The sequence below is a fragment of the Capricornis sumatraensis genome, chromosome X, assembly GCF_032405125.1.
Source record: "Capricornis sumatraensis isolate serow.1 chromosome X, serow.2, whole genome shotgun sequence".
Classification (NCBI taxonomy): Eukaryota; Metazoa; Chordata; class Mammalia; order Artiodactyla; family Bovidae; genus Capricornis; species Capricornis sumatraensis.
This window is the reverse complement of record NC_091092.1, coordinates 34,536,449-34,555,678: the sequence shown is the minus strand read 5'-3', so window position 1 is coordinate 34,555,678 and position 19,230 is coordinate 34,536,449. Positions and strand designations below refer to the sequence as shown.

At 34.8% G+C, this 19,230-nt stretch overlaps 1 protein-coding gene across 2 annotated transcripts in view; it reads left to right on the top strand.

The window, feature by feature from the left end:
- The window catches only part of STAG2 (STAG2 cohesin complex component), a 79,005-nt gene that overhangs the window by 32,992 nt on the left and 26,783 nt on the right, over nt 1–19,230 (top strand). For both annotated transcript variants that reach the window (XM_068962638.1, XM_068962637.1), the window contains exons 13-23: nt 276–387; nt 8,940–9,057; nt 9,470–9,573; nt 10,535–10,627; nt 10,768–10,857; nt 11,436–11,639; nt 13,744–13,814; nt 14,130–14,217; nt 14,310–14,390; nt 16,201–16,293; nt 18,309–18,483. In XM_068962638.1, coding sequence (XP_068818739.1) covers nt 276–387; nt 8,940–9,057; nt 9,470–9,573; nt 10,535–10,627; nt 10,768–10,857; nt 11,436–11,639; nt 13,744–13,814; nt 14,130–14,217; nt 14,310–14,390; nt 16,201–16,293; nt 18,309–18,483 — 1,229 coding nt within the window. The remainder of the gene's footprint in view (nt 1–275; nt 388–8,939; nt 9,058–9,469; nt 9,574–10,534; nt 10,628–10,767; nt 10,858–11,435; nt 11,640–13,743; nt 13,815–14,129; nt 14,218–14,309; nt 14,391–16,200; nt 16,294–18,308; nt 18,484–19,230) is intronic.

Genomic DNA, 19,230 nt, shown 5'->3' with positions numbered 1-19,230 from the left:
GTTATAGGTTAGTTGTTGTGATACTTTTGTAAAAAGAAATGATTACATAACATGCAGTAAGATTTTCAAAAAGAAATCATTCAGAAACATTTAGAAGTACCATCAGTGTGAAATGGAAAAGGATTACTTGGGTATAGAGTTGGACAGTACTGTACCTACCCAGCTCCGATTTATTCCTCTGTTAGTTGCTTAAAGATGGAATCCAGACAGGTTTTTTTAATTTCTTAATTAAGAAATTTTTGTTCTGTTTTAAAAGTATTTTGCATTGATCTTAGGCTCTTCAGTCGTCGAGATCCAGAGGAGGATGGAATGATGAAAAGAAGGGGACGACAGGGTCCAAATGCCAACCTTGTTAAGACATTGGTTTTTTTCTTTCTGGAAAGTGAGGTTAGTTGATGTTGTTCATTTTATACTTCTGTTCAAAACAATTCGGAGATGAGGTTAAAATGATGTGAATCTTAAAATCTTCCAAATATCACAGTAAGTGTTGAATAACATAGAGTTCTACCAATTTATGTTAGTAAGATACTCAAATAATATGATTTATATGTAATGCTAAGAGCATAAATTTTGGAGCTAGAAAGACCTGATTGCCAATTTGACTTCTCTACTTCATATTTATATAACCTTGATTCAGTTACTTGACCTTTCTTAAGCCCATTTTCCTTCTAAATGTGTGGATAACAATTTCTTAGATAACACTGAGATAACCCATATAAAACTGTTAGCACAGATCTAACATTTTGTTAGTTTTCAATATTTGGTACCTGTGATGATGATTGTTGTTGTTTTCTAGTATAGAGAAATACAGTTGGTTTTTGCATATTGACCTCTTACTGCAGTTTTGCTACATTCACTTTTAAAGTAAGTTTTTATTAAAATTCTTAGGATTTTCTGTAATATGCAATCAAGCCATTTTCAAGTAGTGACAATTTTACTTTTTCCTTTCCTACATTCTTGCCATTTGTTTCCCCAGCCTTATTGTAATGGCTAGGATATTCAGTAGAATGTTGAATAGAAGTGGTGAGAGGATAGATTTGGGTTGTTCCTGATCTTAAGGGAAAAGCATCCAGTATTTCAGCATTAATTATGTTGTTAGTTACAGGTGTTGTGTAGCTGCTTATTATATTGAGGATGTTTCCTCCTATCCCTTCTTTTGCTGAGAAGTTGTTTAAAAATTTTATTGAAACATAATTGATTCAGCAAAGTGAATCAATTTATATACACTGACACACATACATACTTTTCACATTTTTTTCGTTATGGTTTATCAAAGGTTATTAAATATACTTCCCTGTGCTGTACTAAAACCTTCTTTTTTACCCCTCTTATATATAATGGCTTACATCTGCTAATCCCAAGCACCAAGTTCTTTTCTTCCCCACCTCTTCTCTGCCTTGGCAACCACAAGTCTATTCTTTATGTCTGTAAGTCTGTTTTTGTTTTGTTGTTAAGTTTGTATCATATTTTAGATTCTACATATAAGTGATACCGTGTAGTATTTGTCTTTTTCTTTCTGACTTTGCTTAGTATGCTAATCTCTAGGTCCATCCATGTTGTTGCAAATGGCATTATTTTATTATCTTAACAACTGAACTGCTAGGGAAGTCCCTATACCCTTCCATTCATGTGTTGATGGACATTTAATTTGTTTTCATATCTTGCCAATTGAAAATAGTGCTGCTATGAACATAGGGGTGCATGCATCTTTTCAAATTATAGTTTTCTCTGGATATATGCCCAGGAGTGGGATTGCTGAATTATATGGCAACTCTATTTTTAGTTTTTTGAGGAACCTCCATACTGTTTTCCATATTGACTGCACCAATTTACATTTTTACCAACAGTGTAGGAGGGTTCCCTTTTCTCCACATCCTTTTCAGCCTTTTATTATTTGTAGACATGGCCATTCTGACCAGTGTGAGGTGGTACCTCATTGTAGTTTTGATTTGCATTTCTCAAATAATTAGCAATGATAAGCTTCTTTTTATGTGCCTGTTGGCCATCTGTATGTTTTTGGAGAAATGTCTGTTTAGGTCTTCTGTCCTTTGTTTGATTAGATTGTTTGTTTTATTGATATTGAGTTGTATGAATTGTTTGTATATTCTGTCAATTAAGCCCTTGTCCATCACATTGTTTGCAAATGTTTTCTCCTGGTCATTAGGTTATTTTTTTCATTTTGTTTATGCTTTCCTTTGCTGTGTAAAAGCTTATAAGTTTGACTAGGTTGCATTTGTTTGTTTTTATTTCTTTTGCCTTGAGAGGTTGACCTAAGATTGCTATGATTTATGTCAGATAATGTTTTCTTCTGGGAATTTTATGTTGTCCTGTCTTACATTTAAGTCTTTGAGCCATTTTGAGTTTATTTCTGTGTGTGGTAAGAGGGTGTTTTCTAGCTTCTTTGGTTTACTTGAGGCTGTCCAGCTTTCCCAACACCACTTGCTGAAGAGACTGTCTTTTTTCCATTGTATATTCAATTCTCATTTGTCAAAGATTGATTGTCCATAAGTGTGTGGGTGCTGAGAAGTTTTATCATGAGTGGATGTTGACTTCTGTCCAGTGCTTTTTCTTTATCCTTTATTGTATCTTTCATTACATTAATGTGGCGAATTATATTGATGGTTTTTTGAATGTTGACTCAACCTTGCATTCCTAGGATAACCTAACTTCTACTTAGTTGTAATCTGTTATCCTTTTTACATATTGTTGGTTTCAGTTTACTGATTTTTTTTAGAATGTTTTCTCCATGTTCATGCAATGTGTTGGTATGTGTGTGTATTTTAAAGTTTAATGTCTTTGATGGGTTTTGGTATCATGGTAATGTTTGTCTCCTAAAATGTGTTGGATAGCTGTAGGGCCCTTTAAAGCTTCACACACTGAAGAGAAATGATTTACTTATATAGTGAATTGATAAAGTGAAAGTGAAGTCACTCAGTTGTGTCCGACTTTGCGACCCCATGGTCTGTAGCCTATCAGGCTCCTCCATCCATGGGATTTTCCAGGCAAGAGTACTGGAGTTGATTGCCATTTCTTTCTCCCGGGGATCTTCCCTACTCAGGGATCGAACCCAGGTCTTCCGCATTGTAGGCAGATGCTTTTACCATCTGAGCCACCAGGGAAGTCAGTGAATTGATAAGTAATCATGTATTTTATGCTTTACATAATCATTACCACTCCCATTATGTTACAATATATTTGTAGTATATTTTGTAACTGAGAGTAGTTCACTTATGTAATACAATTGCCAGCCCCCCATCTGTGCACAGATTCAGCCAGCAGGGGATTCAACCAATAGTGGATTGAAAATATTTTTTTTTAATTCCAGAAGTTTGAAAAAGCCAAACTTGAATTTGCCATGTACTGTCAACTATTCACATAGTATTTGCATTGTATTACGTATTATAAGTTATCTAGAGTTGATTTAAAGTATATGAAAGGATGAGAATAGGTTATGTGTAAATACTATACCATTTTATATCATTGGGTTTCCTTTGTGGCTCAGCTGGTAAAGAATGTGCCTGCAATGTGGGAGACCTGGGTTTGATCCTTGGGTTGGGAAGATCCCCTGGAGAAGGGAAAGGTTACCCACTCCAGTATTCTGGCCTGGAGAATTCTGGCCTGTCTGCAAAGAGGCGGGTACGACTGAGTGACTTTCACTTTCACTTCACTTTATACCATTAACTTGAGCATCCTTGGAAAATCTATGAGTGGTCTTGGAACTATTCCCCCTCAGATACTAAGTTCTGTGGAACTGTACATATCATTATTTTATCATTGGCTCAGTCACATACTTGGAAATGTAAAAGACAACAATTTTGTGAAACAGGCAACATAGAAAATAATACAACTAGCAGTTATTAGTAAGGTCACAAGCAAGAATTTAAGTCAGGAACTTTCATTCAGTATAGCTCAGTGTACCCGAGGTCATCTAACTTAGTTAAATGGTTATATCCAGGTGTTAATCCCCTGGTTGTACATCATGGAGCATTTAATCTTTATCTGAAGCTTGACTGCTGATACAAGCATTAGAAACAAAATTAGAGTGTCCTTTTAACAACTTAATTAAATTTTTAGTAATATAACAACAAGGAACTATCTCAGAAGTGAGGAACAAAACTAAGATTTAATGTTCAGTGAAACATAAACATTTTTCATTGTGAGGGCATTAATCTTGCAGCCAGGGAATGCTTTATCCCATCAAATAAAAATGACGTTTGTCAGGGAGCCTGGAAAAGCCAAGTGGCAGTCTTGGATTTCCCATAGCCCTGACTGTTTGATTTACAGCTGTTGCTTACCCATTTTAAATTCCCCAATTTAGGAGTAGACTATTTGCCATGTTTTAAGGGCATCAGGATAGCAGTAGTTTGACAGGAAGGGGTTAATTTTGTAGAAGCAGAAGAAGCTTTATCTACATGTACCATAATCTTCATAGAGAATGCTTACTTACTTTACCAAAATAACAAAAGACTTTAAAAACAAATATAAATCACTTAAAGGCAAAGAAATTCACAATCTCTTGTCAAAAGCCATATTCTAAGAAAACTTTGTTCTCTTAACAAAGAGAGAAAACCAAATACCAGTTTGGTACCAGCTTCAGTTCAGTTCAGTTCAGTTCAGTTCAGTTGCTTAGTCGTGTCCGACTCTTTGCGACCCCATGAATCACAGCACGCCAGGCCTCCCTGTCCATCACCAACTCCCGGAGTTCACTCAGACTCATGTCCATTGAGTCAGTGATGCCATCCAGCCATCTCATCCTCTGTCGTCCCCTTCTCCTCCTGCCCCCAATCCCTCCCAGCATCAGAGTCTTTTCCAATGAGTCAACTCTTCGCATGAGGTGGCCAAAGTACTAGAGTTTCAGCTTTAGCATCATTCCTTCCAAAGAAATCCCAGGGTTGATCTCCTTTAGAATGGTACCAGCTTACTGTTAATAATAAAATTTGTTTATCTGGTTAATATTAGAAGAGCCTTTTCCATAAATTTTGAAGAAGTAGCAGTATTCTTTCAAAGGCATTGGGGTGAAACCATTGAAGGCATGTTTAAAATCTGATTGTATTACAGTTGACAAAGCAATCTGGTCATTGGTGTGATGTGTAACACTTAAATATGATAACTAAAATTGTAATTGACAACATTTTATCAGGACATATCATATCTTTATGAATTCCACATAATTTCAGAATATCTATAGTAGTAATATCAACCATACAGTATAACCTGAGAAGATTTATCACCCCTCCAACAGTATTTCCCATGTAAGTAAAGAAACTTAAAATCTATTATCAAAGGCAGTTCAACATCTCAAGAAAACTTGTATTATATGCAAAACTCTTTTCTTGGGGTCCACTTTTCATAAAGCCTCTCTCTCTCTCTTTTTCTTAATTACTTTGTTTTTTTAGAAACAGCCACCTGTAAGTCAGACCTACTTTCTTTTTTCTTAATAAAATGTCATTTCATTTCTCATACCTTTTTTCTTTCTTTCTTTCTTTTTTTTTAACCTATTTTCCCTAACTGACCATGAACTGCCCTTAATATTAGCATTCTGTATATTGGTGAACATAAGTACCAGTTTTAATTTCTGAAAGCATTTGCTTTCTTATAGACAGCATCTCAGGATGGCACCAAACATATTCATTAACGGTCCAAAATCTCTTTAGTTTCTCCGTAAGAGAAAGTTGGTGTTCAGTAATTAATGTTTCAAAATTTTATTTTATTTGGAAATGAAATGAATTTTGGAAAAATTTCAATAAATGTTTATCACTTAGTTTAGCACAAGCATAGAAATTCAAGTTACCCCTATCTGGAGAGACTATTTTAGATAGCCGTTCCTTAAGTATAATTAGTTTTAATAGAGTTTATCTAAAAGCTCTTGTTCCATTTCTGTTTTTGATTTTTTTTAAAAAAAGTTTCTTCACTTGACTTACTTTCCTTGTTGACAAATTTAGCTTGCATTAAACCTAGGCACAGTAAAAGTATTACACAATGTTGATGACTCAGACGTGTCTTAATTAGATTTGCAAACAAGCATTAATACTAGATATTTAATATTGAATATGTCGCAGTTCACGTGAAGCTGAAATTCACTTAGGTTAATTTCTCTTGTAATTGATTTGTAAGCGCTTGCTTTTCTTTAAGCCAGTTGAATTAGAGCTCATTTACAAACTAACCTCATATTATCCAAAAACAAAGACACACACTGAGACATAGATAAATCCAGATAGACAGACAGAGGATCTCATAGTTTTCCACTTGAGATTTAAAATGTCTCTTTTACTCTTTTCTCTCTTTCCCTTTATTTATTTATCTTTTAATCTTGGCTTGAAATTTCCATTTGCCCAAAGCGGAGGTCTCCGGCAAATTGGGCTCTGTATTTCAAGGACATGGCGTAGGTTGTGTGCCATCCTAAATTGCTTCAGTCCTCTCAAACTCTTCGTGACCCCATGGACTGTAGCCTACCAGGGCTCCAGTTGTAAGTTAAATTCCTCTGCCCAGGGGAATCCTTGAGGGGATCTTCCAAATCCAGGGATTGAACCCGTGTCTCTTGCAGCTCCTGCATTAGCAGACAGATTCTTTACCACTAGTACCATCTGGAAAGCCCGGGCAAAGGTTAACTTCAAGCTTTTTCCTAGGCAGGCCTTTGTAAAAAGCTAGCTGTTTTAAATTGCATATGTAAAAAGAACTGGTTTTGCAGTTTCAAAGGAAAAAAAAAATTATTTTAACCAGTTTTCTCCAGAGTCTAAAGAATACCATGGCCATCCTGTGCCAAAAAAGTCATCTTGCCTTTCTGTTCAGTTCAGTTGAGTCCAACTGTTCGTGACCCCATGGACTACAGCACTCCAGGCCTCCCTGTCCATCACCAACTCCCCAAGTTTACTCAAACTCATGTCCATTGAGTCGGTGATGCCATCCAACCATCTCATCCTCTGTCGTCTGCTTCTCTTCCTGCCCTCAATCTTTCCCAGCATCAGGGTTTTTTCCAGTGAGTCAGTTCTTCACATCAGGTGGCCAAGGTATTGGAGTTTCAGCTTCAGCACCAATCCTTCCAATGAATATTCAGGACTGATTTCCTTTAGGATGAATTGGTTGGATCTCCTTGAAGTACAAGGAATTCTCAAGAGTCTTCTCCATCACCACAATTCAAAAGCATCAATACTTTGGCACTCAGCTTTCTTTATAGTCCAACTCTCACATCCATACATGGCCACTGGAAAAACCATAGCCTTGATTAGACGGACTTTGTTGGCAGAGTAATGTCTCTGCTTTTGAATATGCTATCTAGGTTGGTCATAACTTTCCTTTCAAGGAGTAAGCGTCTTTTAATTTCATGGCTGCAATCACCATCTGCAGTGATTTTGGAGCTCAAAAAAAAATAAATAAATAAAGTCTGACACTGTTTCCACTGTTTCCCGATCTATTTCCCATGAAGTGATGGGACCAGATGCCATGATCTTCGTTTTCTGAATGTTGAGCTTTAAGCCAACGTTTTCACTCTCCTGTTTCACTTTTATCAAGAGGCTCTTATAGTTCTTCGCTTTCTGCCATAAGGGTGGTGTCATCTGCATATCTGAGGTTATTGATATTTCTCCCGGCAATCTTTTGTTTCTGTAGCCATAGCTTTATAGCTAAAATATTGACCAAGTAGTGCTCAAGTTGACTCTGGACAGGGCAGGAAAAAAAAATTGCTAATGTGCAGAAGGAGTGGAAGAAGTTGGGCTTCCCCTCCCCCCACTGATAGATAGGAAAAGTTAGAAGGGGATTAGCTGATGGAGAGGGAGACAGAGGCAGATGGAGGGGTGTAAGGCAGCAACAGGGCAAAGAAAGGAGAAAGGGGAGTGGGGGACACTGGGAGAGCCGACTTAGTGATTTATTTGATCAACTAAAATATAATTTTGGCATTGTAACATGGACAGTCGTCCTCAAAAATCACATAATTCTTTTTCCAATTATGTCTAACTCGTTAGACAATTTTAAGTTAAATTCATGTACCTTACGCTAGGGAGAGGACCATCCAGCCTTTCACCTAGCGCGGCACATTCTTAACCATTCTCAATCAGCACAAGCCGCAAAATTTAAGGTTCCAATTCTCACACAGTTCAGTGAATCCCATTCACCAGCTAACGAGCAATAAGGTGAATCTTCCAATCTAGGAATAAAAACTTCATCAACCTTAATCTCTTTTTTCCCTTAAAGAGAGGCATTTTGTCTCACAAATCCTGCTAACAGCACCAATTAATGTTTTGCAGAAAGTTTACACTTTCATTTTAGGTTCAAAGGATTTGTTAACAAAATAAGTCACTTGTTATGTACAAATAAATAATACAGATATTTATGAAAGAATTACCTAGCTTACTTTCAATATACTAACATTAAAAAAAAGAGAAATAGAGCAGAAAGTACATCACCAAATTGGGTTTTGACCAACATTCAGACTTAAATAGTGCTTGAAAGTCCCGTGTCACAGCGCATCTGGAGGCCCAATTGGGAAAGGGTCCCAGGGAGTGCGTCCACTCCGTGGCTGAGACCTCACACGGGATGACTGTTTTGAGTCAGGTAATAACTAAATGCATGCATATAATCTCTTCAAAAACAATTTTCATATTAATGATTATCATGAGAAATGGTAATACCTAACAGTGTTTACTTACACTTAGCAAGCTAAGGCAATTCTTCTCTTTCGTTTCTTCCACTTGACATTAAAAAACATTGTTGTTTGAGTTTGTGTATGGTGCCAACAAAGCTTCCATTCTTTTGATTAAGGCTAGTATGGTATTTGCATTGGAGAAGGAAATGGCAACCCACTCCAGTATTCTTGCCTGGAGAATCCCAGGGACGGGGGAGCCTGGTGAGCTGCTGTCTATGGGGTCGCACAGAGTCGGACACGACTGAAGCGACTTAGCAGTATGGTATTTGTCTAAGAGCACATTGTTCTTTTTAAATTTTAGTTACATGAGCATGCAGCATACCTTGTGGATAGCATGTGGGACTGTGCTACTGAGCTGCTCAAAGACTGGGAATGTATGAATAGCTTGTTGCTGGAGGAGCCACTTAGTGGAGAGGAAGGTAAGGATGTTTAATTATGGTATTTTTATTGTCTAGGTAATTTTGAAAACAGATTTTACTTATTCCAGTTTAGCATTAAAATAGATGATTCAAAGTCTTTGGGTAATTTTGTTTTCATATACATGAATATTAGAAAGGCATAGTTCCTGCCAATATTTGTGATGTTTTATTGCATTTTATTTTTTTGCATCTGTTCATATTTTCATTTCTCATATTGTGGACTGGTGGTTTACAGATTTATAATGTTTAGTAAGTTTTAGCTTGTTCTGATCCTTTTTGTGATATAGTAATAGGATTTTCTTTAGTACATTAGGTCATATTCTGTCACAGGCACAAGAACTGTTATGTAATGATTATAAATGGCATATAGAGAAAAAGATAGGTTAACTCTTTCTGATTATTTTTTTCCCAGCGCTAACAGACAGACAAGAAAGTGCTCTGATTGAAATAATGCTTTGTACCATTAGACAAGCTGCTGAATGTCATCCTCCTGTGGGGAGAGGGACAGGAAAAAGGGTACGCCAACATATTTTCAGTGTTCTAAATTATATGTCTCTTTTTTAATATCTTTTTTTAAGTTCTTATTTGTAGCTATATAATCAAATTTTTTAATCTTAAATTTTATTTTTTAGGTGATCTTTGCTTATAAATATGTTAGAAGTAAATTTTAAAGCATTAGCAGTTTGGGAAGTCTGCATTCCTTCTGTAAGATACTTTATTAGTTTACTACAGTGATTGTCAGTCCCTGTAAAGATTGCTTGCTGCGCATCATTTTAGAATGGTGTATTTGTCCGTTTTGATTTATTTACAGATTTACTTTCTTTAAATAAAAGTAAGAGCATCATTCATTAAAATGGGGGAAATTTCTGTTTCCTGGGACTAAATTTTAATGCGTTGTTTCAAAGTTCGAATGTATTGTAGACCAACAGTTGCACAGGCTTTCAAACTTTGTGAAGCACAAAAGTAATTTTTATATTGTGACCTAGTACACATCTATATATGTGTTTTTGTATATAAATGAAGCAGTTATATAAGTTACAATATTGCAACTTACATGATGCATTCAATTCTCTTTTTTTGTTGTTGTTCTTTTTTAATTACTAGTAGTTAATTATATTGAATTCATAACCCATGGATCATGGCACAATTTACAGTTGACTGAAATCGTACTCACTTCCATGACTATATAAAATAATAAACTGTATTTTCTAGCTGCTTTTCTTTTCATCCAGAGTTAGGGTAGGTTAGTCTAATTTGGTATTGATTTTGTCTCTAGAACTATTCAAAGTTTTTTAAAAAGATAATGTGCAGGCTATTCTCTTTGTTACTTCGGGGTTTCAAGTTTTATAGTAGAAATTTTTGTATCCATCATTTAAAATGTCATTTTATTACTTATTTTGAATATTTAACCTTGGGCACCTAACAGTGTCAATGGGCTTATTAATAAATACTTGGAAACTTTGTTGTGTTTCCTTAGGTGCTTACAGCAAAGGAGAAGAAGACCCAGTTGGATGACAGGACAAAAATCACTGAACTTTTTGCTGTGGCCCTTCCTCAGTTATTAGCTAAGGTAAGTTTGTGTTGGTATCAAGAGTGTTGTTAAGAAATTACAGGTTTTGTTTGGAAATGCCATACAGAATTTTCTACTTATCATAATATTTCCTTACCGTTATTGCGATGTTTTTGACATGATTTTTTTTTATTTCAAAGTACTCTATAGATGCTGAAAAGGTGACTAACTTGTTGCAGTTGCCGCAGTACTTTGATTTGGAAATATATACCACTGGACGATTAGAAAAGGTAGGGTGTTTCTGTGTGTAATAAACCTTGAAGAAAAATTGTTAATATAGTTCATCCCATCATATTGCTTATTTATATTTTTTGAAATATGTTTTTAATAGCATTTAATATAAAGGAAGCCTATATATTGTATGCCTTACATATTTTAGATAAGTTGGATTTAGAGAATGGCATTAATGAGGTTTCCCTTTGATTCATGTTGATAGCAATACCCTCCTTCCTAGACGTTATGTTACTATGTCACTGACCGTTTCTGGAGATTGGTGTAACTGGATAAGAACAATTGCAAAATGAAACAGCTGACATTCATTGAATGTATTCACTGTGTTCCAGGAACATATATATTTATATGTATTAGCATCCTACCAAAGCCCTGTGAGATAGATAATATTATTCCTGTTGAAGTAGGGGAAATAAGTTTGGGTGGGTTAGTGCATTTTTTGGCTAGAAAAACTTAAAATGTGTGTGCTACTGTTGTAAAGTTACTGTATTTGAAGCTTTTCACCCCAGTTGTGCAGTCATTTTATGCCTGTCATCATACATGCCTTAGTTTTAATGAAGAAACTTTGATTTTGCAGCATTTGGATGCCTTATTACGACAGATCCGGAATATTGTAGAGAAGCACACAGATACAGATGTTTTGGAAGCATGTTCTAAAACTTACCATGCACTCTGTAATGAAGAGTTCACAATTTTCAACAGAGTAGATATTTCAAGAAGTCAACTGATAGATGAGTTGGCAGATAAATTTAACCGGCTTCTTGAAGATTTTCTTCAAGAGGTATGTATTACAAGTATTTAGTCAGTTGTCCCCCACTGTGGCCCCACCCACCCCTACCCTCTCCATAACCAGGTCAGTCCTTAGTAGTGATAGTCCTTAGTAGTATGCTGAAAAGACATTCAGACTTTCTGTTCTATGATTCTGTTTTTTCTCCACCAAGAGAGGGAGGTGGCAAGAATCTGTAACTTAAGAGATGGTGAAGGCAAAATTAACACCTTTCCCTTTTTTCTAATTTAAAGAATGATCTGGAAAGTTTTCCAGGGTTTAGTTGAACAGGAGGCTGTTAGGGAACAGGGAACAGAAAAGTCGAGCTAGATTGTTTCCATGTAACCTCAAAAATTGGGTTATTTCTTAATGGTTTGGAAGTTGATTTATTTATGATCTTTGATATTATAAAGCCTTGATAAATTACAGAAACTGTTCATTTTGGTGTTTCATTGTTCAGTTCTATTTCCAAAGAGGCTTAAGCATGATATTCAAATACACTTATATTTTTATTGTGGTTTTTATTTTTTCTGGAAAGATATACTCAACAGTTTAGTTGATTTGCATAAAGTAAAAACTCATGATTCTCAGATTATTGCATTTAGGTTTTTCCACATCACTTTTGTCATAAATGCTGCGAAAATGATATGGATTTTTGTAATTTCCAGTATTTTGTTTAACAATTAGTTCTTAAACTTTCTTATTTCTCTGTGTAACATTTCATGCTTACTAAGTTTTGCTTAATTGGAAGTTTGTGTAAATATGTTGATGTATGATGATTACATTTTTAGTTAATTTTAATGACTACCCTCGGCTGTATATGATTCTTTTTTTTAAAAAAAAAAAGGGTTTATATTGGAATGTAGCTGATTAACAATGATGTGTTAGTTTTAGGTGGACAACAAAGAGACTTAGGCATACATTTACATGTATTCATTCTCCCTCCAAACTCCTTTCCCACCCATGCTGCCACATAACATTGAGCAGAGTTCCATGTGCTATCCAGTAGAACCTATACAGTTAGCCATTTTAAATATAGCAGTGTGTACCTGTCCATCCCAAACTCCCTACCTATCCTTTCCCTCCATCCTTCTCCCACCTGGCAATCATAAGTTTGTTCTTTAAGTCTGTTTCTGTTCTGTAAGTAAGTTCATTTGTATCATTTCTTTTAAGATTCTGTACATAAGAGATGTCATGTATTTCTCCTTCTCTGACTTACTTTACTCAGCATGACTATCTCTAGGTCCATCCATGTTGCTGTAAATGGCATCACTTCATTCTTTTTAATGGCTGAGTAATATTCCATTGTATATATGTACCACATGTTCTTTATCCATTCCTCTGTCTGATGGACATTTAGGTTGCTTCTGTGTCTTGGCTACTGTTAACAGTGCTGCAACGAACATTGGGGTGCATATATCCTTTCGGACCATGTTTTTCTCTGGGTACCTTCCCAGGAGTGGGATTGCTAGATCATATGGTAGCTCTACTTTTAGTTTTTTAAGGATCTTTCTTACTGTTCTCCATAGTGGCTATACCAGGTTTTGTCCCAGAAAGAGTTCCCACAAAGATTCCCTTCTCCACACCCTCTCCAGCATGTATTGTTTTATAGATTTTTTGGTGGTAACCATTTTGACTGAGGTGAAGTGATACCTCATTATAGTTTTGATTTGCGTTCCTCTTAATAATTAACAATGTTGAGAATCTTTTCATGTGCCTCTTGGCCATCTGTATGTCTTCTTTGGAGAAATGTCTATTTAGTTCTTCTGCCTGTTTTTTGATTCAGTTGTTTGTTTTGATGATGTTAAACATCATGAGCTGTTTGTAATTTTGGAGACTAACACCTTGTTGATCACATTATTTGCAAATATTTTCTCCAGTCTGTTGGTGGTGTTTTGTTTATTGTTTCCTTTGCTACAAAAAAGCTTTTGAGTTTAAATAGGTCTCCTTTGTTTATTTTTGTTTTTATTTTCATTATTCTGGGAGGTGGGTCGAAAAAGATATTACTGTGATCTTTATGTTATTCTTTCTTTTTAGGATGGTATCATAAATGTAATAGCTTAAGATTTTTCACTTTTGTAATTATTAATGTTTAATATGGTATAATTAACATTTATAGGGCGAAGAACCTGATGAAGATGATGCATATCAGGTATTGTCAACATTGAAGCGAATCACTGCTTTCCATAAGTAAGTTGAATCTTAAAGTTTCTGATTTTTTAAAACTATCAAAATCAGAACCAACTTACATGTTTTGGGATTATAATGTCAGAATTCTTGCTGGATTTCTTGTGCTTTTCAGAAAACAGTGTTTGGAGTCATACTTTGAGAAACAAAAAAATTTTCAACTAATATACTTTTTTAAAGTACACATTTTTTTGTTCTTGTGGGTACATGTTAGGAAGTTTACTATATTTTACTTTAACAGTATTCTGTTAGCAGTCAAGTCCAGAACAGATGTGATAAAGCTTAAATTTTTAATATAACTTAATTCTTTTTTTACAGTGCCCATGATCTTTCAAAGTGGGATTTGTTTGCTTGTAATTACAAACTATTGAAAACCGGAATTGAAAACGGAGACATGCCTGAACAGGTTTTTATTTATTTACAAGTTATATATTTCACTTTGAGAATGAAGATATGTGACTTTTAAATTTTAATTGTGTTCTTTTTGTTCCTTTATAGATTGTTATTCACGCACTGCAGTGTACTCACTATGTAATCCTTTGGCAGCTTGCAAAGATAACTGAAAGCAGCTCTACGAAGGTTTGTGGTGGTTCAGTGGCGTCTTTATTAAATATTACTAAGTTTTCAGCAAACTTAAACATAAAACCGATTATTTCAATAAAGTCTTGCTTATCTTTTATTTAGGCATGTATATTTTTAAAAATAGTTACTTGTAGTTTGATATCTATTCCGTGAAAGAATATTTAACATTTGTTTAGAGAATGGTTTTAAAATAAAAAGTCACATTTGTAGGTGGCATAATTTATGGATTTCCACATCATTCTCAAAAGTTCTGGATGCATGAAGAACTATAGATTTTGTAAATCATGACCAAGAACCTTCAAAACATACAGATACAGCTATTGGATTCCATAAGTTAATTATTACAAGCTACCTATCCCTAGATCTTATACCTTGGTATTGTTTGGAGATCATCTTATTCATACTCAGATCTCTCTACTGATGTTCCAAATTCATAAAATATCACTTTGTGGTTGAGTGCAGTATGCCAGCTACTAGGTCATAGAACTTTCAACATTTTATCCATAATTGTAATCATTGAAGTGTTTAGTAATTGAACTGAACAGTACTTTCTCATTTGTAAATTAGAAACTTAAACATCATATTTGTTGCAGTAGATGTTGCCTTAAATATTATTTGAGCACATTTTTATAAACATTAAGTGATTTCTGTAAGGTGTAGAATTAGTTGTTTGTAGTTATTTTCCTTAAGAAGGAATCCTCTCGATAAGTTTGTTTCACATAAAATCACAGAATAACTTTAGAATTTTTTTGAGGTTTTTAAGTATATGATGCTGTTATATCTACAAATGGATATTTGCCTCTTGCAAAAAACAATATAGTACTGTTAAAATAGTGTACTTTTTGTCAGACACTCAGAAACTTTATTTAATTCAATATCAAACTTGTAGTAGGTCCAGTGACTATGTATTAGCAGATATGATTGCTCACCTAAATCAAAAGCATTGAGTTAAAAATTAACATGGGAAAAAGGTAGCACATTTAGTAGAGGGGGAAAAAAGGGTAAAAATGAAGGTTATTATGTGCAAAATTATTATGCTGAACTTGGTTGAGTTTTCTTTACCAAAGCGATCTCCAAGTTAAATCTGTTATTTCAACTTGTCTATTACATACACTGAATGTGTACTGATATTCTGTTGTTTGGCATTCAGTATCAGAAGATGGGCAAAGGTAATGCCTCAAATAAATTAGTGTGGATGATCTTTATAGAGTATTTTTCTATTTTAAATTAACTGGTAAATATCTATAAAAAGAAAAACTTCTTTAAAAAAATCTAGAAAAAGATTCATCCTTAGGTTTACTAGAGACTTAAGTTGTTTTTGTTTTCCTTAAGTGGAGTAATACCATGAAACTAATTTTTGTTAGGCCTCTGTCTGTTTTTAAAAGCACAATCAGTATCCTAGAAATGAAAGATACTGTCCCCTTTTTAAAAATCATTTAATTTATTCCATTCATCACTTGGCCAGCCATCTAATTAGAAAGCAAGGATGGAGTGTAAATCCTGTTAAACATTCTGAAGCAGTGGATTTATGTGAATAGCCATATATAGTCATATACGTTTTTTCTCATTCTAAAGATCATTTAGGATTTTATCCATTAATATACTTGGTATTTTTAAGGTACAATTTGTTGAGAATTTTAAAGTGGTTTTTGTTTTTCTTTTTGATAAATGCTAAGGAAGAATTTAAATCTAATGTAAAAAGTTAGCACAATTAAGTATATGATGTTCTTTATGTAATTTAAAATATCTTAAAAACTGAATGAGTTTTTAATACAGTATTTTAAGATGTTGTTAAATTTTTTTCAAGGAGGACTTGCTGCGTTTAAAGAAACAGATGAGGGTATTCTGTCAAATATGTCAGCATTACCTGACCAATGTGAATACTACTGTTAAAGAACAGGTTAGTAACTACTATAGATAGCAATCTTTTGTAAGCAACCCTGAACAAATATTTGAACTAATATAGAAAATTTAAGTAATACTAAAATTGGGCAAACTAAAAATATCTTGTATTTGTCTGTGTATATACCATGCTCAAAAAATAGATTAAGTAATATTAAGTCCATTTGGAGCATTATCGATTACTCTTGTACTGCAGTCATTCTGTGTTACTGTTTCTTTATGCCACACTTGGTAAACAAACCCATATATACAAAGTAGGTGTATGCAGTTATGTAAGTTATTCCTGAAAGCAACAGGTATAGCAAGTCTGCCTCAGGGAGGGAAAGGTCCATCCGGTTTTGTTATCTCTGTGAATATTATCAGATCTTGGCATTCCTGCCTGTCCTGATTGTGTAAAGCTTTTTTTTCTTACGTGGACTTTGTCTGAAATAAAAATCTTAATCACTTTCCTGTCTTCAAAGTGTTACCTTCCCACCTCATATGCCCTCTTAATTCCATTCCTGCCAACTTTCTCATTCTGAAAATGCATTGTTACCTGGTGCCATGGGTAGTTTTCCCATCTGTAAAATAAATTCTGATCCTGGGACCAAGAGCCTATTTAGTTTTGAACTGTAACAATAAAGGACTTGGGACTTTAATTTTCTTCTCTACAATTCTGATAAGAGGTATAGAATTTCAGAAGGTATCAATAGTGAAATTATTTTATAGTTAAAATCTTATAATAGGATTTTAATGAAGTACGTGTGTGTGTGTGTGTATGCATGTAGGCGCACTCAGTTGCTCAGTCGTATCTGACTCTCTGCGACGCCATGGACTGTAGCCCACCAGGGTCCTCTGTCCATGGGATTTTCCAGGCATGAGTACTAGAGGGGATTGCCATTTCCTCCTCCAGGGGATCTTCCCAACCCAAGGATCGAACCTGTGTCTTCTGCATTGGCAGGTGGATTCTTTACCACTGCATCACCTGGGAAGCCCTTTTAATGAAGTATACACTGATCCAAACTTAATACGTGAAATATTACTTGATATATTTTCATAGACCACCAAGATATTCAGCTTAATATTCCTTATTTCACATAATTCTTTATGGGTTATTGTGTGTAATCTCCTTTATGTATAATCAGTTTTTTAAGACTTGGAGATTACCTGTTTGGTTATTAAATAACCTGTGTATTATTAGTCTTCCTATAAGCCTCCAGGGATATGTCCTGGTTAGCTCACAAGACCTACCAGTTCACCTAATTAGTAAATGTCACCATGCTTATGACTTTGTATACTTACTGTGTATGTTGCAAAAATTTGTAAACTCAAATATCCTGATCAGTATAAATTATTTTTATAGTAGTAAAATGAGAGGAAGAGACCAAAAGAAGAGATAAAAGCATAAGAGAAAAAAAAATAAATGTGGTTAGTTCCAAAAAGGCAAAGCTATTATTAAGATCTGCTTTGCCTGGTGATTAGTTTGCAGGCCCATACTTGGTTATTATGTTTTTTCTACTTAATCACCACACATGCTGACAATAAGATTTTGTGATCTCTCTTCTAAGAGATCTTCTAGGAGATATCCATCTTCTTGGTTTAAGTGTTTTTCTTCCATGGAAGAAAAGAATGGTATCAAGTTTATACATTAATTCATATTTGAGAATGTATATCATGAGACATTGTGATTTAGTGTGGGATTTGGAGTCAGAAGACATGCGATTGAGTTCTGACTGCATGTTTTGATGATATTAACATATTGTACAAATCACTTAAAAGTTACTGAAAATTAAAAAGAATATTTGTGAAATTACCTTGCATTTAGTAGATCACAGTGCAAATATCAGTAGTTATTGTTGCAAAAATTTCACTCTTAAAGTCTTAGGAAAGTCTTAATAGCCATTGCTTTACTGAGTTTCAAATGCAGAGAGTTGGATTTTATTTCCATGTTAAATATGTAAGTTATTTGTGGCAGTTTGTGAAAAACTTTGGTTTATGGCATGCTGTCCCCCCCCCCTTTTTTTTTTATAATAGGCCTTCACTATTCTGTGTGATATTTTGATGATCTTCAGCCATCAGATTATGTCAGGAGGGCGTGACATGTTAGAGCCATTAGTTTACACCCCCGATTCTTCATTGCAGTCTGAGTTGCTCAGCTTTATTCTGGATCATGTCTTCATTGAACAGGATGATGACAATAACAGTGCAGGTAATTTTATTGCCATCTTTTTGTTAAATTTGTGTATCTACCATAAATCAAATTTAGCAACAGTATAAAATGTTATACTACTATTTCATATTTTATTCTTAAAAGTGAAAGGCAGGTACATTTTCCACTGCATTTTGTATTCATTTCTTGTAACATAAAGACAATGAAATATCGTTTCTCACTAGTTGTGAGTTTGTTTTTCTAATTTGTAGCTACCTACAGAACTGTATGAGTTAATTACATTGTGCAAAGTGACTAGTGTAGTGCCTGGGCATGTAGGCAGGTAATCAATAAAATTTACTTCATTTTTCCCTTAATTATTGGTAATGCCAATATTCAAGTAACTAGAGCAGAAAAAAAAAAGTTAAAGTGACATTTTTGTTGTATACTTTCATAGCATTGTTTTTCCGTTAAAGTGTGGGGCAATACAGAATGTTACAGGTAAACAGTCAGAAGAACCTCGGTATTGTTACTCTTTGTACTCTGATTGGGTACACAGATGCCTTACTTGGGCTTCTTTCATAGCTCAGTTCGTAAAGAATCTGCCTGCAGTGCAGGAGACCCGGGTTTGTTTCCTGGGTGGGGAATATCCCCTGGAGAAGGAAATGGCAACCCACTCCAGTATTCTTGCCTGAAGAATCCCTTGGACAGAGGAGCCTGGCAGGCTATATAGTCCTGAAGAATCCCTTGGACAGAGGAGCCTGGCGGGCTATATAGTCCATGGGGTTGTAAGAGTCGGACACAACT